This window comes from Saccostrea cucullata, unplaced genomic scaffold (genome assembly GCF_032062105.1).
Source record: "Saccostrea cucullata isolate Sc308-1 unplaced genomic scaffold, CSIRO_AGI_Scuc_v1 ctg406, whole genome shotgun sequence".
Classification (NCBI taxonomy): domain Eukaryota; kingdom Metazoa; phylum Mollusca; class Bivalvia; order Ostreida; family Ostreidae; genus Saccostrea; species Saccostrea cuccullata.
In genome coordinates this window covers 670,065-697,786 of record NW_026930103.1, presented here as the reverse complement: position 1 = coordinate 697,786, position 27,722 = coordinate 670,065, and the positions used below count along the sequence as shown (strand labels likewise).

The 27,722-nt window shown below is 35.0% G+C and overlaps 4 protein-coding genes across 8 annotated transcripts; 2 read left to right on the top strand and 2 right to left on the bottom strand.

Moving 5' to 3' along the window:
- Positions 1-307: 307 nt before the first annotated feature.
- Positions 308-25,909, bottom strand: LOC134282893 (glycine N-acyltransferase-like). 4 transcript variants are annotated; one of them, XM_062765306.1, is made up of 6 exons: positions 25,786-25,909; positions 3,346-3,438; positions 3,024-3,128; positions 2,621-2,741; positions 2,278-2,389; positions 308-1,679 (listed from the first exon to the last, which is right to left on the bottom strand). In XM_062765306.1, the coding sequence occupies exons 2-6, from the start codon at positions 3,421-3,423 to the stop codon at positions 1,262-1,264; spliced, it is 834 nt and encodes a 277-aa protein (XP_062621290.1). In that variant the 5' UTR covers positions 3,424-3,438; positions 25,786-25,909; the 3' UTR covers positions 308-1,261. The 4 variants fall into 4 exon arrangements, with proteins under 4 accessions (XP_062621290.1, XP_062621289.1, XP_062621288.1 ...); XM_062765305.1 differs by having other exon boundaries at positions 310-1,679; positions 3,346-3,424; XM_062765304.1 differs by lacking the exon at positions 25,786-25,909 and adding an exon at positions 8,055-8,075 and having other exon boundaries at positions 310-1,679.
- LOC134282890 (uncharacterized) lies at positions 8,495-12,104 on the top strand. Its single transcript, XM_062765301.1, has 3 exons — positions 8,495-9,084; positions 10,937-11,161; positions 11,269-12,104. Exons 1-3 carry the CDS (start codon positions 8,747-8,749, stop codon positions 12,077-12,079), a joined length of 1,374 nt encoding a protein of 457 aa, XP_062621285.1. The 5' UTR covers positions 8,495-8,746; the 3' UTR covers positions 12,080-12,104.
- LOC134282889 (uncharacterized) lies at positions 12,086-17,604 on the bottom strand. Of its 2 annotated transcripts, none has more exons than XM_062765299.1 (9): positions 17,291-17,604; positions 17,021-17,114; positions 16,778-16,936; positions 16,250-16,384; positions 15,792-16,126; positions 14,931-15,522; positions 14,158-14,327; positions 13,452-13,775; positions 12,086-13,139 (listed from the first exon to the last, which is right to left on the bottom strand). In XM_062765299.1, exons 1-9 carry the CDS (start codon positions 17,351-17,353, stop codon positions 12,258-12,260), a joined length of 2,754 nt encoding a protein of 917 aa, XP_062621283.1. In that variant the 5' UTR covers positions 17,354-17,604; the 3' UTR covers positions 12,086-12,257. The 2 variants fall into 2 exon arrangements, with proteins under 2 accessions (XP_062621283.1, XP_062621284.1); XM_062765300.1 differs by having other exon boundaries at positions 16,778-16,933.
- LOC134282891 (acetylcholinesterase-like) lies at positions 25,548-27,679 on the top strand. Its single transcript, XM_062765302.1, has 2 exons — positions 25,548-27,166; positions 27,282-27,679. The coding sequence occupies exons 1-2, from the start codon at positions 25,632-25,634 to the stop codon at positions 27,517-27,519; spliced, it is 1,773 nt and encodes a 590-aa protein (XP_062621286.1). The 5' UTR covers positions 25,548-25,631; the 3' UTR covers positions 27,520-27,679.
- Positions 27,680-27,722: the final 43 nt, after the last annotated feature.

Sequence of the window (27,722 nt, the reverse complement as noted above, 5' to 3'; positions counted from 1 at the left end):
AAGTCTGATAGCGAATCAAAATTTTCAAATATTAGAATTCAAATGTTATTCAAAATTGCATTTTTAAAGCAGATGTTAAATAAAACTCAAGATATTTAAAAAATCAGACTTTTGTCTTAACCAATTCTTCATTTTACCGTATAATATTACAACCACTGAAATCGCTGTAATTATTGGAGTAGGAAACCATGGTCAACAATTTCAACCATAAATTAGAACAATTCGAATTTGCAAGTTTGATCGGTCGACCTTACATTTTATTCCTCTCATGCATTGCATATTTATTGTGCAAAACGCCAACTGATATTACTATATTCGATGAAGAGTACATTTTATTTTCTCCGAAGATAAATACCGTCGAGTATTTTTTTTTCTACAAGACGAAAAAAAACAAAAACAAAATAGACTCGCAAAGCAAAGAGCGATAATTCTTTTTAAGAAATAGACTTTGGCGAAAGTATTATCCAATGACTTTTCATCATCTAAATCTTAAACTTTGCCCATTGTTACCTGAAGTGCTTTCGTTACCATACCCGTATACTCAGCTTCTTCTGGGTCTATCAATGTAGAGAGAGAGAGGAGTACAATCCATGAATAATTTTTCGACAATTTTTTGCCTAAGAAGTGTGTTTGTAATAAATCAATATCAAACATTATCAAGTTAATACAAAACCTTTCCTCAAATTTAATTTTTAACAACTTCTAAAATTTTTTAAAAATATATATATTTTCCTATAAGATACAATCAAAATGTTTTCCCCACATACTTCAAAGAATAAAATTTGCCGGTTACTTAGCAAAGACACAATTTCATTGGGTTTAGCATAAACAGTTTTACAACTCCACTAACAGGAATCAATGGCGGCTCCAACACCATACATTACCCATGATCCTTCACTCATTCTTTTAAAAAAGTAATTCATTTCATTTGCAACTGATAAAGTAACAATCTTTTTTGAGAACAGCGTATTTTTCTATTCTCATTACGGAACTTATCGATCACTATCTGTTGGAAAATGAATGAAAAATATGTTTTAGTTAAAGACAAATATGTTGTCCGTAAAGTTCTAGTGAATTATGATCTTTTGTTTTTTAAGTTTGATTAAATCCAGATTTATTGTCCATTAGGTCTGGCTAAATCAAGATATGTTGTCCGTTAGGTCCTATTAAGTACAGATATATTGTCCATTAGGTTTGACTAAGTCAAGATATGTTGCCATGACAAGGTCTGGTATTAATGCAGATACATGTATATTGTTCGTTAAGTTTGGTTATATCCATAATTCACAAAAGCTATAAGAAAATCCGACAGATAATGAAACCCATTCTTTTCATGGAAGGCAAGCGATTGGCTATTTTCGACATTAATGGCGGAGTATATATGGGACCCTTCTTCCCGCAACTTTTGTGCAAGTAACATTGTAACGGCGCTTCCAAGTTTTGCTCTTTTGTACTCAGACTTTACTTGCAGCATTCCAATACAGCCATAGTCTTGTTGTAACACCCAAGCGATGGGTTGTCCCTCCTTGTTCTCTATACAGACGCTTGGTAACACTGCTATCATTTCTTTGATCCACTCCTTAGAATCACTAAACACGCCAGAATATGGCCATTCTTGGACTACTGTATCTAAATGATGCTCTTTCAAATTTGTTATTTTGAAATCATCTGGAATTGGTCTGAAACAGTACAATAGAGTAAAATAAGTAATATATTAATGTCCAAACCACCAACGAAACAAAAACTGCTAAAACATCTTTTCCATAAAACTTGAATAGTTGAACGTTTTGACCTCTTGGCAACAATAAAAATTCATCTATATGGATGAGGACAAAGTGATAGAGAATGAATTTCATTCCAAATGCTTAGACTAATAATCCTAAGAACGTTTTCCATCCTCATTGTGATAGCACTTACAAATGAAGGTCTAGTTATTTTCTGGGTGGAGGTAAATATAAAATTTACATGGTAACTGTTTTCATGTTGCAAATTTTATATAACACGCACTCAAAAATTCTAAAACTACATTATTTATCATTTTCTGTCCGTTTTTTAATTTAAAATTACATCCGTTATCTTTTATGATCTGCTATGGTCGACCACAGATGATTTTATCAGACATCAAATTTGAATTCACTGAATAGGAGTGAACACTCGTTAATTAATACATTTTAAATTTTGTATAAATTTACTCCTATCCATGGAAACTGAAACATAGGTTTATAAGACTGGTTCTCCTTGACCCTTATACATATAAGGCCTTATACATATTCTTACAGAGAAATAATGTTTTCCTCAGGAAGAGTTAGCATGTAGGCATCAGGACTCACACGCCGGACGGAAGAACCCCGGGATTTTATTAAATCATCTACGACACTCGAACGGCAACCTGTAAATATAATTGTGATATAGTGCTCACTGCACACTTTGATAAAGTCACGAAGTCAAACGTTGAAAATTCGCCTTACATTGTACAAAATTATGCTAAAGTCTGTTGAAATTGATTTCCATTGAAATCAATGACAAGAAATAAAGTTTTTAAAAATATATTAATGAAATAATAAAAAAAAAACACAGTGCATATTACATAAAGTATTTGTAATAATTTATAAAATCTTACCAAACATGAGAAGAGAGTTTGATAATTCGTCCGATATAAGACGTAGTACTGAATCCAGAGAGGAAGATTCATGCGTGTCTTTGCAGAAACAATGAATTCGCTGTGGTGAGACATCCTTGTGCTAGAAATTAAAACACGTTAAAAGTTTATAAATCTTTTAATTCTCTAATGAAATCCCATATAAATGGTAGAATGGATAGATAAATTAAAAAAAACATAGGTAGAGAAGCTGAGGGGAACAGAAAATGTCATATTTTAGTTATGAATGTACACACAAGTGGTTTCATCAGAATGCAGAATATTTTTGTAATAAAATCTTTTAAATTTTCTATTACGGTTTTCCGGGATATATCAAACCCAGTTTATAAAAGATAAATTAAAATGCAAAAATAATTTGACTGACCCGGTCGTCTGAAACTACCACAACTTTGAAATCCGGCCATTTGTCTACCCAAACAATTCTGTTGTTTAATAACTTCTTCCGCAGAAGTTTTACCGGATAGTAAGCCTAAAATGAAAGGAAAAAGAAACAGACATTGGAAACTTAAATATTTATATTTTGAATCCAACGAAATGCATGACTATGTAAATATTTTAATTGTAGTTATACATGTACAAACGAATAGTGGCAGTCTTCAATTCAATCTGTGGAAACAAAATAACAACCACTTACAGCAGAGCATTCTAAAAATAGCTTTTTGATTATTTACTTGGACAAGACTTACTTGGACTGAGAAAGGTAATTCCTTTTCTAAGATCTTCTCCAAATCTTCGTATAATCTTTGAGGTATTTTCTGTGGCATTCTTGAAAAATAACTCTGTAACATTGTTAAACTTCCTTAAGTTTCAATTCTTACTATACAAATTGAGAGTTGGCTTTTTGCACAGCCATTCAGAAGCACACAATTGACCGATCCAGGGGTGAAAAACTAGATCGATGTCCGGAAATGTCATGTCCTTCGCGAAAGATTATGAAGTACTTATGTTCCTCCGAGGCCCAGAGGGCCCAAGCTGTAGGGATTTTAAAGAACTAGGGTGCATATAAAATGAATTTGGCTTCAATATGAGCATATCATATCAATTGAGTATTTCGAACTTAACATCTCACAATGCTAAAATGACATGATAAAATAAAATACAACAAATAACAAGCAAATTCAAAGAATTGTGGTCCCCCGCTTTCGGTTTCTTTGTGGATGAGATGTTATTTTTTATGACATATTGTGTCTAATATGAACATCCTATCATATGTCATTTATGTAGAAATTATCATTGAAATTGATTTTTTTTTGAAGGATGAAAACCCTAATCCTGACCGTTAAAAAGTTATGGCCAAAGTAAAAAAGTTTTTTAAAAGTAGGTCAACTCCAAGATCAAGATCAAAAGGTCAAATTTATTTTTATTCAATGAAAGTTTTTCTCACAAGGATAATAATGTGAAGTATGAAAGCCCTAGCCCTTACTGTTCAAAAGTTATGGTCAAGGTTAAAGTTTTTTTCATAAGTACGTAAATCTTTAAGGTCAAGGTCAAAAGGTCAAAGTTGTTGATATCCAATGAAAGGACTTGTCACAAAGAATACATATATAATAAAATATAAATGTCCTAGTATCTACCATTTAAAAGTTGTGACCAAAGTTAAAGTTTTTCTAAAAAGTAGTTATCCAATGTCAAGGTCAAAGGGTAAAAGTTGTTGGTATCCAATAAAAGGTCTTCCCAAAAGGATTACATATGTGAGGTATGAAAGCCCTAGCCCTCACCGTTCAAAAGATATGGTCAAGGTTAAAGTTTTTTTATAAGTACGTAAATCCCTAAGGTCAAGGTCAAAAGGTCAAGGTTGTTGTTATCCAATGAAAGGTCTTGCCACAAACAATATATAAGTGAAATATGAAAGTCCTAGTACCTACTATTCAAAAGTTATTGCCAAAGTAAAAGTTTGGAATTTTTGTGTAAAAGTGGGTCAAACTCCAAGGTCAAGGTCAAAAGGTCAAATTTGGTGGTATCCAAAGAAAGGTCTTGTCACAAGGAATACACATGTGAAATATGAAAGTCATAGCTCCACTAGATCAAAAGTTATGGGCAAGGTTAAAGTTTTTGTGACGGACAGACTGACGGACAGACTGACGGACAGACGGACAGACAGACAGACGGATGAGATTTAATGTCCCCTCGCTTTCGCGAAAGCGGGGGACAACAAGATGGGTTTGTGAAACACAATGCGCCCGTCAGCAACAAATTTAAAATAGGGTAAACTGACCGCAAGTCGAACACCTATTTATATTCGCTGTCGAGGTTGACAACACGGTGCATTATGCGTGGGATAAACCCGGAGATGTATCGAAATGTTTATCTAAAGTGTCATTTTAGCATGCTGTTTACTGTCGCAACCGAATGAAACAGTTGTTATTAAAGGAAAAAGCCCGAGGTACTAAATAGATCGCAAGTCGAACACATTCGACCACAAGTCGAACAGCTAGATATGAAGTCGAACGCCATTTATTCCGAGTCGCACAAATTACATATTTAATGGTGGAAACTGCTTTTAATGATATTAAAATAAATAGGCATATTTCTGAAGAGATTTTTAATTATTTTAAGAAATCTCTCTAGTCTTTCCCTAGATTCATACCAAACATTTAGTAAAATATGTTTATATCAATGTAGACTGGTTAACTTTATACTGCACAATTTTTCAGTCATCCTCCGCCTTTCTGTTGGTTATACTTTATTTCTCTCTGTATGTTTTTTTTCACAGTTTTACATTTTTTTTTTATTTTCCGTTAAACATGTCTGAAAACCTAATTTGAAGTCGCAGCAAAAAAAATTAAAAAGTTTTGTTCACCGTTGTTTAAAGTAGGCCTATTTGTTTCAGACGAATTTTTAAAAGCACTGGTCAAGACTCACTTTGTTCATTATTCAACAACTTTTATGGTAGGAATAATTAAATTTAAACAATATTGCCTCAAAACCAATTCAAGTATATATTTATAAAACCAGAATAAATAAAACGAAAAACAATAGTGCATAGAAGTTTACAATGTTTTCGTTTTTCTTTTAATGATTGAAATGTTCATCTTTTGACACGGCCTCGGTTTTCTTGAGATCAGTCTAAACATATCTCGATTCGCCCCCCCCCCCCTCCCTAGGAACTGTCGCAGATATACTTGCAACATCGTTGTTTTTTTTTAAGGGAAGATCATGACAACTTGCCTTAAAAAGGTGAAGATAGGAAACGCCATCGATCTCAAAAATAAACAAATAAAATCTATACTTACAATCCAAATCGGCGAACAGGATATATCTAGTACTACACAAACACCACCCTGGAAATATCAGAAGTGTGTGTGTGTGTGTGTGTGGGGGGGGGGGGGGGTCCAAGTTTTAAAAAACGCGTAAAGCAGGATACATAAACTATTAGGGTAGGGTAGCAGCTAAACTTGTCAGTAAACATTTTCAAACTAAAAGTACAGTTAAATATTTATATTCGAATATATTTTTCGTGCTTAAGGATCTTTTTAATTCATGACTCGGCTATGTATGTCTTTTCACTGTCGTGTAACTGGCATTAGGAAATTTCTGTTACATTCTTGGGCTCTGGAGAGCAATGAAAATATTGTCCGGCCAGAATTTATTCTCCAGAGGGCGGGGGAGGGGGCAATAGAGAAAAAAAAAAGAATCAAAGATTTTTTATGTTACTTTAAAAAGGAAAATTCTTTCCTAGGGTGAGGATTTAACCACAATTTTTTTAAAACTTGATTTTAGGCATCACTGCCAAAAGAAATAACCTAATGTCCTTAATTTTGAACACGTAAAATGTGGTCTGCATCGTCGAATAATTAAAGTATTCTTGGTATTTCTAATTACTTATGAGTAAAATAAAAATTATTTATATCTTCTAATATTCATTAAAAAAGTTAATTCATTTATATATTCCAATAATTAATTATTTTTTTCTTATAAAGCGTGCATTTCCTCTTATTTGAGGAGTTTTACTACTGTTTTTGATGTCGAACACTGATCGACTTGCGATCATTTTCGGTGTTCGACTTCATATCATTTTTAATATTAATTTAAATGAAGTTTATTTGATGAATTTGCGAATTGAGCATCCAAATCTATATAAAAACAGATTTTAAAATCATTTATATGCATGAAATTGTATTTCAAAATATTGATTAGCTTATTTGGTAATTGTTTGGAGCTTTGAAACAGCATCGATAATTCATTTACGACAGAAAATTCGGACAAATAATCTTTAAATTTCCCGGCATCTAGAACTATTAACATAAGAGTTCGACCTAAGAAAGACAACTCTCATTTATTAGATGGGTAAAAAAGAAGCCAGATAATCAAGAGTTGCCTACCATTTATTGTTTATCGAAAGGAGTAGGCGAGGTTAAAAATGCGTTCGACTCGCGGTCAAGTTCGACTTGCGATCAGTTTACCCTACATACTTTTAGCATAAAGATCACAGTGAAGGTCACAAGGTCATTCATCTTGGTGTCATTTGAAAGATCTTGATCAGTGAAGTATGCATACCAAATATGAAGTATCTGTCTTTAATGGTTGAAAAGTTATGGCGAAGTATCAAAAAGGCTATTTTTAGCATATAAGATACAATCAAGGTCACAAGGTCATTGACCTTGGTGTCATGTGAAAGGGCATCATTAGTGGAGTATGCATGTCAAATATTAGACTCTATCTTTCTTCATTCAAAAGTTATGGCAAAGGTGAAAGTTTGCAAAAAAAACTCCTATTTTTAGCATATAGGTCACAGTCAAGGTCACAAGGTCATTGACCTTGGTGTCATTTGAAAGAGCTTCATTAGTGGAGTAGGCATACCAAATATGAAGTCTCTAGCGTTCATGGTTCAAAAGTTATGGCTAAGGTTAAAGTTTGCAGACAAACAGAAACACAGACAGACAGGACAAAAACAATATACGCCTCGGATCTTTCGATCTGGGCGCATAAAAAGGTCTTGACACTGGTTGGCTTTTTCCCTTCCTGATATACTTTTCATTTCTTTCATTTTATAGTCTTCGTTTCCGACATTTACGAAATATATTGCTTTTCCGACAATAACGGGGATACTTATAAGAACAAAATCATTGATGCATTGGATCAACATAATGTTTTGCTTAGCTTTAAAAAAAAACTATTGTAAAACTTATAAGCTGAAGCTGAAAATATGAAATTTTTATTGAAGTCAATTCTTATTAAAAAAAAACCAGCCAATAAGATCACCTCGCCCTTTTCCGAATTGATCAGATTGAAATACTACAAGATTAATATTGAAGTTACGTTTTTATATTTAACATCATTAAAGGGGGGTAATTAGAATTTTTACAATTCTGCAGATTTTTGGAGTTTTCTTTCTTACACTAGACTTCAAGGGAACGAGTTTGTCAATGAGTAAAGATTTTTGAGACTTTCTCACCGTCTCACCGTTGGCGATACCTCAAATCTCCTATTAGGCCTAATTAGTAGACTTACGTCTTTTGCACCCAATCCAAGAGGTTTCGATCCCGACCAAAATTGCTCTTTGAATAGCTAACCCAACTCAATTAAATAGCAGGGACCAAGTATTTCTCATAAATTATCAGCAACTCAACTATGTAGATGCTATTAAAGCAAATGAACATGTATTCATTGTATTTGTTGTCCTTACCAGGAATTCTTGCTCATTAAAAATTATTGTAACGTTTTCAAAAATTATATTCTGATATTCCAAAATTTAATAATGATAGTCAATAAATCAACAACAATTTATATTTCAAAATATGGTCACACAACGTCACTTGCTAGATTCAAAGGATTCCCCAACACAAGTCTGGGCTGTGATCAACACTCGGCCTTTTCCGTCAAGTCGAGAAAAAACCTCGGATGTAGACGTATGAATACAACGATTTTCATGGAGAAAATGTGAATCGCCTCCGGCGTATTACAGACTACGCATAACAAAATACTAACAAAATAGTAACATAAAAAATAATCTTCCTGCCATTGTTATTGCCAATTAAATATAAGATATTTTAAATTTACCTGTTCTGTATATATATTTGATGTTTTGATGCGGAAAGTATTTGTTATTAGAGAAATCTTCACACGTGGTATCACATGTAAACAAAGATGGCGACTTTCGAAGCTTGTATAGAATATGCCAAGGAGAAAGTTGGGATATACGCATTAAAAGAAAAACAAGAAGAGGCTCTCAGAGCTTTATTTGAAGAGAGAGATGTGGTGTGTGTTCTTCCAACGGGATATGGCAAAAGTGTGATCTTCCAAATACTTCCATTTATGGTGCAGAAGAAAAGAGACTCGGCAACTTTGCCAATAGTGGTAGTTGTTGCCCCCCTTAATGCAATAATGCAAGATCAACTGATGGGCCTTAAAAAGAAAGGCATAGACGCTTGTTTCTTGGACGTTCAAGGAACGGAAGTTGTGACCTGCCACATCAAAGTGAAAAGGTTAGAACAGTTGCCCTCCAACACATATGTATCTAGCTATTTATAAAGCTATATTCAAAATACCTGGCTATAGCTATATGTAATTAATGTATATATTGTGTATATAAAGGTTTTCAGAATTTTTATCCAATCCTTTTTTTAGAAGTAGACAAAAAGTCACAAGTCATATGACTAGGACTATACATGTACATGTATGAAGGACTAGTCATCCAAGTCAAAGATAGTTTACACATACGCTTACATGTACATGTAATTTGCAGCCTTGGAATACTTTTTAAGGAAAAAGATGAATTTTCATTGTTTGAGTAACTGTGCACTAGTATGCAGTTAGGCAAGGATAGGTATCCTGCATTAGCTTTATCTTGTCAACTAAATTAACTGATCTCGAGTGTGGCAATTTACCCAAATGGAAGCACAATTGACCCAAATGAAATGGACTCAAATGAAATATTCAATATACATATTAGCTGCAGATCTGTAGCTCTCCGAAAAAATTATTGATAGACCGGAGAGCTACAGAGCCACCCATTGAAAAAACTGTATATTTATTGCGCACAAATGCGCTCGGTTCTCGATTTATTTCTCAATGTTTTTAAAGTGTAATCTCAAAATATTACTAATCATGTGTTCCTAACATACCGGTATTCAATGACTCTTTCCACAACAAAACATTCCTCATAATTGTTGTTAATAGTCCTGCTGGCCCTGATATTGCGATCATCGGACATTTCGCTTATTTATAATACTGCCATTTTGATTTCAAAGATAATTTGGTCCAATATGCTTCGTTCAGATGTCAACTACGAGAGAACTTGATAGAGGTGAGAGTAATTTTTTGAAATCTTCCATTTTTTGCAATTGAGGTAAGAATTTGGAAAAATTAATCAAGAATCCAGCGCACTTTTTTGTGCGCAATAAATATACAGTTTTTTCAATGGGTGGCACTGTAGCTCTCCGGTCTATCAATAATTTTTTTTCGGAGAGCTACAGATCTGCAGCTATATACATATATATATATCTATTAGCATATTCTCAAGTTGTTACTTGTCTAAAATCTTGAAGAAATTCTACTTAAAAAAATATTTGAATATTATTAAAATTTCTAAATGTATTTAAAAAATATATTTTTTCTGTTTGTAATAACTTTTGCTTAGATTTCTTTTATGAAATCCAGTCAATGTGCCCCCTAATAAAACCGTCCTGGTCAAAGCGTCCCCTCTAAAATTTGGTCAAAGCGCCCCTTATAGAATTTTACAGTAAAATGATGTTGTTACAAGACCGCTATTCTTAATAGCTTAATAAAGCTCAATAACCAAGCAATAAATACAATAAAAGCTTAATCAAAAGATTGTACTGCTTAATATAATAGATTAAATACTTTTGTATTATATGCAGGTACAATCATTAGATTTAGCTTCTTAACTTAAATTATCTACACAGCCTTTTTTCCTACCCGAAGTAGCTTTATTAAGCTTTAGTTTAACTTATTTTTTCAATTAACATTTTTCTCAGGATGTGATGCATTTAACGAATATGACAATACAGGAAGAGATCAGTCTTGAAGATGTGTCTTTTTCTGTGCAATTGCAATTAAGAGGCACAATGAATTAAATTTGGGATTGCATTGATTAAAAGTAGGAGGACTTTTTGACTAGGTGGTTTTGTTAGGGTACACTATGTCTTTTGACTGTATCAAGTTCTACCGGGTAATCACTCAAAACCATCTAAAATATATGCTACATGAGTATTTACAGCATATAAATTCATACCATTTTTCCACACATACAATTTAATAGGTACAGCATCTGTTATAAAAATGATTTTTATGGAATCATTTTCATTGCATTTATAGGATGGATAACGACAATGATGAGGATGAGGATCCAGAAGGAAAGGAGGATGTGGTGTTCTCAAACATATCCATTAACGAAATAAAGAAAGGGGAATTCTGCCTCCTTTATGCCCATCCCGAGACACTACTTAAAAATAAAGAAATAGGCAGAATTCTTAGAAGTCCACTATACCAAAGACAAGTGTGTTGCACAGTCATAGATGAAGTACACATGGTCTCAGAATGGTGTGTAAACTAAAAAGAATATATAATTTGGTTAGATCATTGTTTATTTGTTATTTGTTTGTTTTTCAGCTTTGTTATTGTCAAATTTGTTTTTAATATCTTTACAGGGGGAAAGATTTCCGTAAAGCCTTTTCAGAGCTGGGACAGTTAACATCCATATTTTCCAAAGTTCCACATTTGGCACTCACTGCAACTGCAACTTCATCGGATCTGAAATTGTTAAGTAGTCTCTTAGAGTTCCAGAACACTCATTTCATTGTTGCTAATCCTGATCGGCCAAATATTTATTTAGAAATACGGAAGAGACTACCAAATATCAGAAAGTATGAGAAGTATGATGAAATTTTAAAAACAATTGGAAGTGAAATCCTTGTTCAGTTGGAAGCCTTTCCGGTAACATTAGTTTACTGTGATAATTTAGAGAGTGTTGGCTATAGCTATATGTATATTTACCAAATTCTTGGATCAAAGGCATACTGTGGGAAAGAGGCTATACCCGAGAATAGAATAGTTGCTCAGTATCATAAAGACTATGCTACCCGCATGAAAAACTTCATTGTGCATGAGATTACAAAACCCAATCCTAAAGTAAGACTCATTTTTGCTACAGTTGCTCTAGGCATGGGGCTGAATGCACCATCTGTGACAAGAGTAATTCATTTCAGGCCACCAACCACTCTTGAAAAATACTTGCAGGAAATCGGAAGGGCTGGTAGAACTGGACTACCCTCCCAGGCCATTATGTACTACAACAACAATGACATTGCCCCGAATCGTAAAGGTTTAGATTCTGCTGTTAGGGATTTTGTTCTTAACAATAATGGGTGTCTAAGACTACATCTCTTAAAGTACTTTGGATTTGAGAAATGTATTTATAATGGACCAAAGGAACTCTGTTGTTCCAACTGTAAACAATAAATACCATTTACCTAGAGGTCACATTTTAATGTACATACTTTTGTTGCAAATATATATTACATATGTCAAAACTTAAAGAATTGATATTGTTACATTGTTCATAAAATTTATACATTTACACATAATTGATACAAAGTTATTAAAATACATGTACCATCTAATATGCAATGTTATGTGTTTATTGCTCCTCATCTGATGACCCAGATTCATCCTCAACAGGTACATTGAAATTCATTTTTGAACGCCATACCACAGAGTCTATAAATTTTATGAATCTATCCTTCTTGTCATAAAGTTCATCGTAAACACTCGCTTTAAAGAATTTGAAAGAATTCAATGACCTCCCCTCAGTATACTGAAATGGTTGAAGTTGATGTATGTGTGCAAGTAGAGTTTCTAAATCAGGAATATCTGGTCGAGATTTATGACAGGTGTTCAAAGATTTACAAGTAATTTGCACATCAATGTTTTCGGTAATACTATCTACAATTGGTGCTGCTTTAGACAAGTTAATGATGGAGTTTTCTGTTTTATTAGCACCAAGTCCTTTGATTAATTTTTTCAAGTCCCTCACTTGATTTTCTTTTTCCATGTCGGCAGGTTTATTGGCACCTGGGCCACCATTTGGGTTGACTAAGGAGCTGATTCTAACTTGAAGTGCAAGCCTTGGCTCTAGCAAATGTTCTGTTAGCAAAATAAAATGAATACACTCCACAAAGTATTTAGATAGTTCTGAGTGCGCAAAGAAACACGGTAGCATCATCTTGAGTGCAATATTAATTATAAAAATGTTTCCTTCTCGAATTGCATCTTTAATACACAGCAATATGGAAAAGTAATGAAGGTAATGCTTAGCATAGTTAAATAGATCATCATCTCCTTTGCTCTTGATATTGATACTGGTTCCATTAGGAAACTTCAGCAATAGAGGGTTTGCTAGGGATTTCACCTCAATAGGGACTTGAACAATGCCACCACTACTGTTCAAGTTGAGCACAATTTTATCAGCAGCTAATGGGATAGATGTCTCGACTCCATTCACAAAAATGCTTTTACTGGGCTAAAAAATAAATTTTCCTTAAATGAATTTCAAACATTTAGATGATTACTAGTTATCTGTTAAATAATCAAAATGAAGGAAAAAAAGACTTCAAAAAATGATAAAACAGTGGAACCTGTCTAATCTGACATGCACTGGGATACAAATTTTGTGATGTGAAAAAACATGGTGTCAGATTGCACAGTGTGAAAAAAATAAAAGAACAGTAAAAAAAATTTATGGGAATTGAAATAAGGGTCAAAATTCACAGTGAAGCAGCATAAGTGTCAGATTAAACAGTTTTCACTGTAGTAAGTGAGTGAGTACACGTACTGGTTCAAATTTGCATTTTCCAAGGATGCCAGTTGCAAGATCATTAAAATTTGTCTGAAAGATGCTTTCCTTTTTTGCCTGATGACAGTTTTTTATGTTTTCTGGAATGTGTTTGCGAGGAATGTCATCTAAGGAGTTCATACCAAAGTATGATAAGGCATATTCCAGAAAATAACTTCTTCCTACAAGCATAGAGAAGTCCTCATGTGCTGCATATCTACTTTTCACATTGCCATTCACACTTGACCTCTGGATTAATACTTTTAAGTTCTGCAATGCACCTATGTCCCTTCCATTTTTCTTCATGAATTTTTTGATCATCTTCTGAAATACAAAAACAAAGTATTTTACCAAGGCTTTTTAAAATTTCATAAAGCAAATAAGATAAATTTTACTAGTACATGTATATGTATAGATGTGTCCCTCAATCCCCAAGAAACTTTTAGGTAAAAAATATTATGGAAGATATTGTCTGACAAAAATAAAGCGATTACTGTGGACCTAATTTTGGACAAATTATTAATTAAGTTTAAGGATCATGTATAAAAAGCCTCAATTATTACTAAACATACATGTATATGCATGTGCACTTTTACGAAACTGTAGTTAAAAGAATAGCCAAATGTATATCAGCTTAAAAATGAACCACCTAGGGCATGGGTGTATCAACCATAGGCCTGTCCTTATCTTTGCATTTATTTTTTACCTCCAAAAAATCCATAACTGTATGGAACAGTTCCACAACCACTGGGAATAGAATGTCCAGTCTTTCACGAGCAGTATGACAACCAGCACGAAGAGACTTAGCACCTTGCAAACGAACACGGGTAAGTTGGTCTCCACCTACTGGCACTTTCAAATTGGTCAATTCAGCACCTGTTAAATACATACGAAGGTCATATTACATGAATAAATTCTTATTAATTCTAATGATGACCTTGAATATTTTTTTTTGCATGTACTTGTAAACTAAATCTTATTAATGATTTCACCAGAGACATGTTAAACACATTTCTGCTTTCATGTATCCAAAGTTTCTTTATCTTTAGTAAATAGTTAAATCTACACCCCCCCCCCCCCTTATGTGAATGAAATGAATTAATATAGTCCATTAATAGTTCTAATAAATATTAATTTCATTACTCATTCCATTTCAAAATACATAATTTCAATAACAAAAACACAAGCAAAAAAATCAACATTGTATTTGCTCACTTTAATTTACAAAGGTTGAATCTTGTTCAGAATTGCTAAAAAAGATATTTTTATGCTTATGCTTTTGGTGTATTTTAACAATGTTAGATATGAAGGGAAAAAGTCTGCGAAGATTCTTGCAGAAAAGTCTAGAATGATGTCTGAATACTGAAATTAAACTAGAGCAAAAACAAAATGAAATAAAATATATTCAATTCAAACTAACATGAAACAAAACTCCAAGAAACTGGCAACATTTCAACAGTCTTCAACTGATGGCCAAACCTCTGCCGGCTTTGTTGTACCAGTCTGTTACCATTGTAACATATGATTCCATTATCTGAATACAGTCATCGTACTTTGCTTCATTCTTAAGGAGAATAGGTAATCGGTAAGAAACAGTTTTTCGTGACATAATATCTGACAAAGAATGCTCAATGTGTTTGGGAACTACAGATTCCAGCCACTTAAAGTTTGTACAGGTTTTAGACATTTCTCTACCAAGAAGCTGTGCTAGATAATGAACAAATTTCTTATTTTCATTGTCTGACACCAAAAAATTTTCAGTTGTGGGTTCCAAATCAATGGTACGGTCAATGGCCTCTTGCACTCCAGCATGTTCATTGAAATCTTGTTGCTTGACCCTGTATGGTGTCCAATCAGTGGCAAAGAAGTGGTAATCTTTGTTGTGGTTTGTCATTCTGATATCATTGGTTGTAACAAAAATATCAAGGTTGTCACCATTTAATTTTCCATCTTCTCCAGCTGCAACTGCCTTAATCACTAAGTGTTCATTATAATTAGCATAGTCCTTGATAAGGTTTACCTTACTGTCTCCACTCAGGGTGAGATGAAACTTGTTTAGTCTTGTCATTAACTAAATAAAGATCAGAATACATGTACTTAGAAAAAAATGCAAAAAAAAATGTTCAGTTAAGTTGTCTTGGCTTAGTAAAATGTTAAATGCTTGAATTGATCATAAACTAGGTAGTCCACACAGTAGATTATTTAAATTTATTTTAGTTTAGATCTAAGGGCAGATCATTCTAAATACATGTACATGAAATTAATTCTTTATCATGCCCTTAAAGGTAAATCAAAGGTAAATATAAAGGATTCTTAAATATACAAGTATTGGTTGATTACCATGTTGCTGGCATTACAACTCATTAGAAAAGTTGACATGATCCTCTGCATTCTTGAAGCCTGCTTATTCCTGCTATGTAATATCATGGCATAAATCAAGGCTATGGTACCAGTCTTTGACCCGCTTACTCCAATCATAACATTCAGAAGACTGTACAGAAATGGGAGATGGTTCTTCATTTCATCAACAATTTCAGATAATGTTGAATCACATAGCACTGATGGAGATTTCTTGAACAGTACACTAGCGCCATTGAAGGCTAATTTCTGAAGGGCAGCCAAATGGTGTATAATTATTTCTTTCTTTACCTTTTGCTCTTCATTTGATTCATCAACTGCAAATATTTACATATACTTTAATAAATAACATAGTTCTCTTTTTTTTCCTTCTAAGATATCTCATACTGTCATGTTTGCAATTTTTTTCATTTTTATTTTTTACTTTGAAAAAAGCGTACCTTTGGATAATGTTTCCTTTAGCCACTCAGCAACAGATTTCCTTGGAGTTAAATTGCCGTGTATTTTCTCAGCAACAGATTTCCTTGGAGTTGAATTGCTGTGGATTTTCTTAGCTAGTGTCTCTCCAACAGATTCTAATAAAGAATGCATTCAGTTGAAAAAATATAAATATATTGTATCATGATACTTTGAGAGAGTTGTAATCAGAAACCTTTTAACAAAATACATTTCAAACAAGAGATGTTTGTAAAACACTTATGTCCCCTCCCCCTAATTGGAATTTTTCTAAGTCCAAAAGGGCATAACTCTGTCAAAAATGGCACAATCGTACCCAGCTTGACCTAGATATTCATCTGATAAATCTGTATACCAAATTTCAAAATTTCATTGCAGTATGTGCAACCCCTGCAAAGAAAATGAACGGAAACTTGGTCAACCCTCAGACAGACCTACCGACAGACAGCAGCAAAGCAATATGCCCTCCCTTCTTCAAAGAGGGGCATTATAATGGAAATTTCATTTCATACCCTCATTTTGAAGGCTATAGCCAGGATTACAAGTTTCCTTTAGCCACTCAGCAACAGATTTCCTTGGAGTTAAATTGCTGTGTATTTTCTCAGCAACAGATTTTCTTGGAGTTGAATTGCTGTGGATTTTCTTAGCTAATGTCTCTCCAACAGATTCTACTAAAGAATTCATTCAGTTGAAAAAATTAAAATAAAAATTCAAATAAGAAAATATATTCAAATAATGGAAATTTCAATTCGTACCCTCAGTTTGAAGGCTATAGCCATGATCATGAGCAAAGTCAATACTTCTCCTTGATGAAATTTTTTTTTCAGTAGGCTTGACCTCAGCTATACTCTGTCATAAAATAATGAAGTTAACATGGTTAATAGCCAACAATAAAAAATGATTTGTTTGATATACTCTGACCATACCCATACTAGTATGTTCTGTTTTTCCATTAGTACTATAAAGTATCATATCAGTGCATATTTGCCTTTAATCTAGCACATGACATAATAAAAATAATTTACCTTTAAGGGCGTGTTCATCCGACGACGTTTTGGAGTAGGTCCCTTAGGTGTTGAAGGAGACATAAGAGCCGGTGAAATTGCCAAACTGTTTAACAACTCTGTATTGCCTTTGACCTTTCTTTTAAACTCACAGAATTTTTCACATAACGTAAGGCATGGGACACATATCTTACACGCAAATGTGAAACTGATTTGGAGACATAAAGCGTCAGTTAAAATTTTCTCAATATCTTTTTCGTATGCACGTTTTGTGCCGGTTACCCTCTGAAGATTTCTTTGAATTCGGCCACAAAACGTGCATATGGGCGCCGCCATTTTAATTGTCACGTGACACGTGACCGAGTCCAAGTAATTACATCCGAGGTTTTTTCTCGACTTGACGGAAAAGGCCGAGTGATGTTCCCACAAAACTGACAAATACGGAATTCCCATTAGCATATTGATGTAAACTTCCGGCCCCCCTTTGGCGATTTCTCGGAATGTTGAAGCAGTAGGTCGAGTTTGACGAGGGATTTTCAATATTTGCAAGTGTGATGCGCCTTTCTGGCTGCAGTGTCCGTAAGTTTAGACCTCGAAAGACTGGCCAAAGAAAGAATATGGTTTATTTGACGGAGTTTCAGACGAAAATACAAGTGATGACCTACTTCGAAAATCCAAGATGGCGGATTTCGATGGATACCTTGTTTATTATTCGGTATGTGTATATTTTTTTTTTATTAAAAGAAAAATAAGTAACGTCAGGTGCCTGTGATCCCAACTGACTTCTAAAACTAAATGTTAAAACAAAGTCACGTAGCATGACCCAACGTGACGTTATAAAACGCGAAAACATGACAAATTCTAGGTAAAACCTGTACATATTTTCCCGCGACCGGAAGTAATGGAAAACGAAAGTATACATATGAAATGACAGCATGACTTTTAAATAAGGTAAAACAATGATGTACAACAAGTTTAAATGTAGTTTAAACATTCCATAATGATGAATGAATCTTCCGGTCGGAATAAATTAAAACACAAATAGATAAACACACATTTTGAATATATAAACAGTCAAAATCGTTACATCACCCCCTCACTACAAAAGATTCGTCCTCGAATCTTGGGGATAAAAATGATTTTACACATTTAATAAATTTACCAATAAATACAATCTTCATAACATTTACAAATATTAACAATTTATGTAAACATGAAACCGATGTACCAACTGTTCAACAACAGTTCAATAACACATACATTCAGTGTGAAATACAAAGTCATGTAGATTCTCTTTAAGAAAAGCCCATCTGCGTTGCTGCGTTAACTGTGATCTTGGCAAGTAAATACTGATTCTGGAAGTAGATGAAAGGATGTGATGGAGAAAAGGAAAAATCGGCAGGTGGGGAAAGTCCTACAGGTCCGTCAGAGCAGGTACTGTTCCAGGCAGCAGATGGTAAGCTGAGGTCCAGAGGCTCTTCTAGGGAGGTGACTGCAGGAACGGGGAATGCGTGCTCCACAGGAGTGCAAGCAGGAGTGTCCAAAGACTCAGGAACAAAGGTCTTGGGATCCTTGGGGTCCTGAAACGACATCAATTCAGGAAAAGATATCCCAGAAAAATCCAAGAAGAAGTCCAACAGATCCAATGGGTCCTCCTGATGCAGAGACTCTGCAGAAGAAACGTCAGAGTACACAGGAGAGGGCGGTCTTACAGCTGTTTCTGGTAGGTGTGTCTTGGCTGCTGGTCTTTTGTTTTCAATGACAGGCTTACTCCGGTGCACAGTTTCTTCATGTTTTGTTAGTAGGTACTTCCTGGTTTTTGGTACACAATAGTAGCAGAAGGAACAGAAGACTCTGTCACCATGGGTATTCCTCCTGTGACGAGACAGTTTGTGTTTTGAAAAGAACCTCCGTCAACAGTCATCGCATTGATGCAGGGGTTCCTCAGAGGGAGCAGCAAGGTATCCAAGATATCTGTTAACACTAATAATAAATAAAAATAAATAAATACAAAAGTTCACCAACACAAATTTACATGTAAATATTTCAATCTTTGGTCTGAGTGACTATTTTATTATTGGTCATTTTGGGTCCCCTGGGCACGGGTGTTTCTATCACTGGGTGGTACAAACCACATTCTCATTCTCCCAAAATATGGTTTCAATCTGTTCTCATGTACAACTTTTGACTTGGAAGTTGAAGAAGTCTTAATATCGTAGATCAAATCTGACACTTTTCTGACTATAGTGTAGGGATCCTCCCATTTACACATAAGTTTTGGTGATTTCCCCTTAATTTTCACTGGGTTTAAATAACAAAAACACCATCCCCTAGGGAAAAAGTTTAGTCACTGGTCTTTAGGTCATAATATTTCTTTTGTCTGTCACTAGCTTTCAAAATATTCTCACGAGCAGATTCATGCACATTCCACAATTTTGTTACAAGGTCTTGTACATAATCGGACACTATTTTGCGGTCTTGGCATTTTCCATACAATAAGTCAACCGGTAAAAGGGGTTCACGACCGAACATCAAAAAACAGGGAGATTCCTTAGTGCTCTCTTGAATAGAGGACCTGTATGCTAGCATCACAAATGGTAATTTTCTGTTCCAATCTCTTTGACTTTTGATAATGGTTTTACTAAGCATATCAATAATTGTCCTGTTAATTCTCTCTACGAGTCCATCACTTTGAGGGTGGTAAGGAGAGGTTCTTGTTTGATCAATCCCAAGGGTTTTACAGTGTTCCTTAAAAAGATTAGACTGGAATTGTCTCCCTTGGTCGGAATGAATTTGTAAAGGCAAACCATAATGACAAATGAAATCAATCAAGAAATCGGCAATGGTACTTGCTTCCTGATCTATCATAGGGTAGGCTTCTGCCCATTTCGTGAAATAATCTGTAATAACCAATATATATTTGTGTCCTTTCTGGGTCTGTGGCAACGGGCCCATTATATCAAGAGCTATTCTCTCTAAGGGTGCACCAACATTGTATTGGACCCTAGCTCCTCTAATTGGTTTGGAAGGGGTTTTACGCTTTTGACACACAGTACACTTCTCAATCCATCTTCTGGTGTGGGACATATAATCTGACCCATAGAATCTTTCCCTAATTTTGTGTATGGTCTTGGTTATGCCTAAGTGACCTGAAAGCAAAGAGTCATGTAACAAAGTTAAGATTTCACTCTGCGAACATTTTGGTACCAACAGTTGCAGTCTTTCAGAATTTTTATCAACATCCACCCATCTTCTGTATAGAACACCATTAACAAGTTCAATTCTTTTCCACTGTGACCAATATGATTTGAGGGCTGGGGATAGGTGAGAAACTTCATGCCACTTAGGAGGTTCATCTTTGTATTTTTCTTTCAGGGAGAAGAGATGTTTCAGAACAGGATCTTGTCTCTGGGCTTGTGAGAGTTCATCATTTGACTTTGACTGGAACCAAGAAAGGTTATCGTCCCCTGAAACTGAACTGGGTTCCACTGTAGAAACCGCATTGACTGGATGCTGATCCTCAACTGATTCGTAGTCCAGACAGGACGTTTGGGTTGACATATGGACAACAGCTTCGCTGGAATGAGTGATTTTGTCTTCTTGTCTCTCGCAAAATTTACAAGAAATGCATGGTCGACGAGACAAACCATCAGCATTAGAGTGTTGTTTTCCAGGACGATGCCGAAAGTCAAAGTTGTATGTATCAAGAACTTGGATCCACCTAGCTAGCTGACCCTCAGGATTTTTAAAACGTCGTAACCAGCTAAGAGCACCATGATCTGTCCTAACAAGAAATTTTGTTCCAAATAAATAGTAATGAAAGTGCTTAATTGCTTCGACAACATCTAAGAGCTCTTTCTTGGTAATACAATACTGTCGCTCATGCTTGGACAAGCACCTGTAAAATATGCAACAACATGTTCTCCATCTTCATGAACCTGGGACGAAACAGCACCGATAGCTGTGCCACTAGCATCGGTATCTAATATAAATGACTTGAACATATCTGGGTAGGACATTATAGGTTTTGTCATTAAAGCAGATTTAAGACGCTGAAAAGCAATATCACATTCTTTGGTACATCTGAACTGAACTGTTTTCTCGGTCAGTTTATGCAAAGCCTTCGCAATGTCAGCAAATCCTTTGATAAAACGGCGATAATATGAAATGGTTCCCAGAATGCTTCTTAGGTCTTTCACATTAAAGGGTATGGGCCAATCCTTGACTGCTTCAATTTTACTGGGACATGGTTCGATACCATGTTCAGACACTATATGTCCTAGAAATTTGACCTTTCTTTGAAACATCACGAAGACGATCTAAATGGGTCTCAAAGAATTCAGAAAAGATGATGATATCATCGATGTAAACAAGACAAGTCTCCCATTGTAATCCAGCTAAGACACTCTCCATGAGTTGCTCAAAAGTCGCGGAACTATTACAAAGACCGAAGGGCATCTTGGTAAACTCGTATAGTCCAGTATTTGTTACGAAAGCTGTTTTCTATTGGTCTGACGGATCCATTTTTACCTGCCAGAAACCTGACTGTAAATCAAGTACAGAAAACCACGAAGATCCGCGTAATACGTCTAGGGAGTCATTGATTCTGGGCAGAGGATAAGAGTCTTTTAATGTGACTTCATTGACTTTACGGTAATCGACACAGAATATGGAGCCGTCTGATTTGCGCACAATGACTATAGGGGAAGCCCAAGGAGATTTAGAGGGTTAATAACACCAACATCCAACATTCGTTTCAATTCCGTCGAAACTTTCTCTTTTTGGTTCATGGGTATACGTCTAGGAGCTTGTTTTATGTATTTATTTTGTGTAAAACACAATCTGTTTGCAACCTCTAAAGACGATTTAGAGGTTGCAAACACACTTAAATAGTTACGCAGAAGATTGCACACTTTCGTCAATTCTACATCGCTTAAATTGTTTTTACATGAGTCAAGAACAACTTTGATATGGTCAGGAACAGACATATTGTCTTCTGGTACCTTTAAAAGGTCAAGGTTATTCAAGGTATGCGCATTCATTTTATCACAAGATCGATTTTGAAATGATACTACATCACTCTCAAGAACTATCTCACATTCTGACGTAACCGTATTTTTGTAAATGGTTTGTGGAGTATCAGAAACATTGACAACACGCACAGGTATTTCAGATTTATTAGGGTCAAAAACACTTTTCCCGACTAGAATTCCTTTCTTTGACACAGATGGACTTATATCCGTAACAACAGCCGTTTTCCCAAATGGCTGATCACCCAAAATTCTTGTTGGAATTATCCTTTCGCTCAACGGAGGTATCACCACATTTTCAGTCAACGACAGTTTGAATAGGGTCTGAATTTGGCTGTGAAGTCTACGACTAATCGATTCACCATTTAACTTGAGCGTACCCTCACCAAGTTTCATTTCACAATTATTGTCCCTCAGGAAATCATATCCTAGTACCGCGGGTACCTCAATATCGGCTACTAACATCCTATAGCTATTGGGTTTACCATCAATAACAAAAGTCATCTGGGCGGCTCCCGCCGGGGTAATCATTTCACCATCAGCCACTTTCAATTTCCCACAATTTCTATTCAAACTCGGTTTTACATCCCCCGAAATTTCATAAAAAATTCGTTTATGTAATACAGAAACTGAGGCTCCAGTATCAGTCAAACAATTTATTTTTCTATCATTCAATTTTGCAACAACAAATAAACTATCACTGCGGGCCTCTTTGATTTCAAATATTTGCTCTTTAGGTCTATCACTGTCATTCGGTTCACAACAAGTTTGGGTTTTAGTATCACAGGCTGAGACTTGACCTACAGGCTCAGCCTCTGGTCGTTTAAAGGACCGTGAGCGCAATCACGTGCATGAATAATCTCAGAGGTTTCGGACCTCTCCGCAAAGTTTGGTCTGTCGTTCATTCTTTGGGAGGAAATATTTTCCCGCTTGTAGATCAAACTGGCGTTTTCTACACTTATTTTTAAAATCACCCAGTTTCCCACAATAGAAACATTTCTTTGTCTCATTTCTGTGATTTGAGAGGTCTGATCGCGAGACATTGGTCTGGGAATTTTCATACATACAGGTCTTGATAGCTGTGGTCACTAATCTCCTGCTCGATGCAAATATGGAGTATTTGTGTACTTCCGATTTCTGCTCATTTTGAAGGCTTCAAATTTCAACGCAAGGTTTAACGCTTCGTCAATATTTTCGGACGCGCTCTGACAAATCGCCCATATCTTGGTCATGTAAGGCATCACGGAAACATTTATATGCCAAAGTATCCCTAACTTCACACGGGGCTGTGGGATAAGCAAGTCTGGCCAATAGTTTTATATCTTGTGCTAATTCAGGGAGGCTTTCGTCTCTTTTCCGATACCAACTATTCATTTCTGCGCGGTACATTTCAGTTTGATTCTTTGGTTCGAAGCGAGTTTGGAGAACAAATTTTAACTCATAATAATCGTCAAGCTGATGGGGTCTAAGGTCAGTCAGAACACTTCTGGCTGAGCCTCTCAAACAAGCTGCTAATTGTAGGGCTTTAATCTCACTGGACCAGTTATTTAACCGACATACAATTTCGAACTGAGTGATAAAGTCTGTCCAACTAGATCTGCCGTCATAAGTGTCGGGTTTTGCTCTGACAGTCTGTCGAGTCTGGTTTTGATTTTCATAATTTGGTCTGAACGGATTAAAATCCGATGGTCTATCTAAAATATTATGAGGGTGTACCTGTGTTCGCGAATCAAACGAACAAAATTGTGACTGGTTTGCGTCACTGGGCAGAGTATGTCTATGACCATCAGGCTCACTCACTCTGTCAATTGTTCTGTAATCACTGTACTCACTTCTACAGTCAGTCATGTCATGGTCTTTGTCAACCAAACGATCTAAAGTCCTTGTAAGTTTCTGTAACACCGTAGAAATATCACAAATCTGGGACTGCATAGAATTCACTTTAGTTTCAATATCAGGATTTGATTCACCCCCACCCTTGTCATTGGGGTTCACATTACTACCACGGGATTCTGACATTTTTTTCACCGGGGAAAATCTAGCAATTGAAAATCAAGAATAACAAATATTCTTGCACAAATAATTTTATCCTATCCCACCGCTGCCACCAAAATGTAACGTTTTCAAAAATTATATTCTGATATTCCAAAATTTAATAATGATAGTCAATAAATTAACAACAATTTATATTTCAAAATATGGTCACACAACGTCACTTGCTAAATTCCACGGATTCCTTAAATTTCAGATAAAGTAAATTTCTAATACGAAATTTTATAAATAATAAATAAATTATCACAAATTTCAATTAAATTACCTGGACATCTCACAAATAGTCTGGTAACGACTACAAATTGAGTAAAATAAATTCACAATTCTGGGCTGACTATTCAAAATAACTCCTTAAAAAAATTTACGTCCGTCCACTATCATCTAAAAATCCCAACTGACTTCTAAAACTAAACGTTAAAACAAAGTGACATAGCATGACCCAACGTGACGTTATAAAACGCGAAAACACGACAAATTCTAGGTAAAACCTGTACATATTTTCCCGCGACCGGAAGTAATGGAAAACGAAAGTATACAATACATATGAAATGACAGCATGACTTTTAAATAAGGTAAAACAATGATGTACAACAAGTTTAAATGTAGTTTAAACATACAATAATGATGAATGAATCTTCCGGTCGGAATAAATTAAAACCACCAATAGATAAACACACATTTTAAATATATATACAGTCAAAATCGTTACATTATGTTACCAAAGCGGAAACAACATGTGAGATGCAGTTTATATGTAGGTACTGTACATGTAAATATTTTTTATGTTTGGCTCAATTTGATTAAAACCACATCTTTGCTCACTATCAGAATTTCGGAGCGTAACAAAGATTTGATTTTATTCAGATTGTTGCTTAGCTTCTTTCCATAGATCAAATCAAAAACCGTCATCAAAGAGTTTGTGTTTTTTTTTAGATGATAAATTTATGTAATCTATCTCTTGAGAAATTTAAAAAGAGTTACTAGAGCTATAGTTTATTATAGTTTACGTTCTAGAATTCAATAACAAAACATGGAATAAAATGAAATAATAATGATTTGAAAATACAAGAAAGACCTATATAAATTTGTACCAGTATGAATAAAAGAACATAAAATATTACAATTTGAAATTCATTGTTAAAATACTTAACTTAAAATTTGATTTAATCTTCAAATGTAAAAACTTTTTCTCATACAAGAGCATAACAAAATGAAAAAAAAAATTATATTTTCATATTTTAACGTGAATTTTATCTTCTTTTATCTTTCAGGTCACAAAAATGAACATTTGTGGAGTAATAATCCTTAACTCCCTATCGTTTTCTCTAGGACAATACATAAGAAATATCATACACCATACAAAACTTGGCGACATCATGGGAGAACATGTATTAAATGGAACACAAGCAGGGATTATGAAATTTCTAAACATACCTTACGCAATGCCCCCAGTTGATGAACTGCGATTTGCAAAACCAAAACCGTACGGGGCCTGGAATGAAACCCGAAATGGAACAATTCTGGGACCTGTTTGTATGCAACTCTTGGATGATCCAAACTTCGGCGGGAAAGTGAGCGAAGATTGTCTGAACTTAAATATTTACATCCCTTATCCTTTGAAGCATGCGCACAAAAGAGCAGTCATGATATGGATCCATGGAGGCGGCTACATTTTTGGTTATGGAAGTTACTATGACGGAAGTATGCTTGCTTTAAGTGGTGACGTCATTGTTGTGACGTTAAACTACAGACTTGGAATATTCGGTTTCTACAGTTTAGATAAAGTTTTTATCAAAGGGAATTATGGACTCTGGGATCAGATGTTAGCCATCCAGTGGGTGAAAGATAATATCGAGGATTATGGTGGAAACCCGGAAAAAATAACTTTGTTCGGAGAATCAGCCGGAGGTTTCAGCGTGGGACTCTTGTCCCTTATACCGAAAAATAAAGGTTTGTTTCATCGAATCATTCTGCAAAGCGGGACGGCTAATTCTCCTTTAGCCATTGGAAGTACGAGGCAATCCTCAGAAATAATCACTGACAAAGTCGGATGTAACATGAACACAAACCCAGAACTTGTTCTAAAATGCATGCGGAACTTACCAGTTGATTCTATAAAGCATGCAGTATCCGATTTTGCTAAAGGCTCGCTTAGTTCCATTCACAGACTCATAACCAATGTCTTTACACCGGTAGTGGACGGCGAACTTTTCAAAATGTCGCCCAACAAAATGTTTAAAAGCCCATTATCAGAGGAATATATGTTTTTCAAATCTTTGGATGTAATGGTTGGCAACTGCGACATGGAAGGGTCGCTGTACCTAGAAACTTTCGATGTTCTCACTGCTTACGGATTAAACATGACTGAAGGCATTCCTAGAGATTTCTTTTGCAACCATCTCATTCCAACTGCAGTAACTGATCATTTTAATGGCAAACTTAGCGTAATGAATGCGATGTGCAAGGAGTATGGGGGAAATGACAACATAACTCTTCAAAGTCTTTCCGTATTACACTGGTACTCAGATTTATTTTTCATTGCGCCCAGTTTGTCAACTCTATTCACTCATTCTTCCGGAAACACGACAAACTCGAAAAGATACCAGTTTATTCTTACGGAGGGGCTACCAGTTTTCATGGGATCTCCTCCACCATCTTGGTATAAAGGCTCTGCCCATACCACCGATTTAATGTTTCTGTTTTTCGTAGAAAATTTAACTTTTGTGGATCCCAATTCTAAATATAAGACGAAGGATTCTGATTTGAAGTTGTCAGCCATTATGAGGAAATATTGGTCAAACTTTGCTAAAACTGGGTAAGTGAGTTTAGTATTTTTTCCTCCTTCTTTTTCTTTATAGAATTTTTTTTTTGTCAAAAGTAACTATTGAAATTATTTTTTTTAATGAATGCAAGAATTTTGAATTTTTCAGGGACCCTAACTATGACAACCTCCCCGAATGGCCTCCATTTGATTCATCAACTCAGGCTTATGTGCAGTTAAGTGGTGCTGGCGTTACTTCTAGAATTAAGTATAGAAAACAGGAAATGGATTTCTGGCTTAATATCATTCCCAATGTATCTTTCAGCTCACAAAAATCTCAGTTTGTTTGCAGATATACCATGTATATTTGGTGTATATTTAATTTTTGTTGTCCACTACTCAGTTAAAGCCAAAGAAAACAAGCTTTCGTACTATATGTCATTTTATTATACAGATCAAATTACGTTACCATAAATTAATTACTATGAATACTCGAATTTCTGTTGATGTTACAATAGTCAAAGAGAGTTTTTAATGTTTTGTTTTTTAAAAGAAATTTTTTTTATTATTGAATAACATCAAAATAAACAGATCAAAATTCAGCCTTTAG

Coding starts and splice junctions, on each gene's coding strand:
- LOC134282893 (XM_062765303.1), bottom strand. CDS start 3,447: ATGTTACAGAGTTATTTTTCAAGAATGCCACAGAAAATACCTCAAAGA. Junction 2,742..3,023: donor TGGTAGTTTCAGACGACCGG/GTCAGTCAAATT, acceptor TTTAATTTCTAG/CACAAGGATGTCTCACCACA. Junction 1,680..2,277: donor GAGGAAAACATTATTTCTCT/GTAAGAATATGT, acceptor GTACTGTTTCAG/ACCAATTCCAGATGATTTCA.
- LOC134282890 (XM_062765301.1), top strand. CDS start 8,747: ATGGCGACTTTCGAAGCTTGTATAGAATATGCCAAGGAGAAAGTTGGG. Junction 9,085..10,936: donor TGCCACATCAAAGTGAAAAG/GTTAGAACAGTT, acceptor TTGCATTTATAG/GATGGATAACGACAATGATG. Junction 11,162..11,268: donor GTACACATGGTCTCAGAATG/GTGTGTAAACTA, acceptor ATATCTTTACAG/GGGGAAAGATTTCCGTAAAG.
- LOC134282889 (XM_062765299.1), bottom strand. CDS start 17,353: ATGTCTCCTTCAACACCTAAGGGACCTACTCCAAAACGTCGTCGGATG. Junction 14,328..14,930: donor GTACAACAAAGCCGGCAGAG/GTTTGGCCATCA, acceptor TGTATTTAACAG/GTGCTGAATTGACCAATTTG. Junction 13,776..14,157: donor CAGTTATGGATTTTTTGGAG/GTAAAAAATAAA, acceptor TTTGTATTTCAG/AAGATGATCAAAAAATTCAT.
- LOC134282891 (XM_062765302.1), top strand. CDS start 25,632: ATGAACATTTGTGGAGTAATAATCCTTAACTCCCTATCGTTTTCTCTA. Junction 27,167..27,281: donor TCAAACTTTGCTAAAACTGG/GTAAGTGAGTTT, acceptor TGAATTTTTCAG/GGACCCTAACTATGACAACC.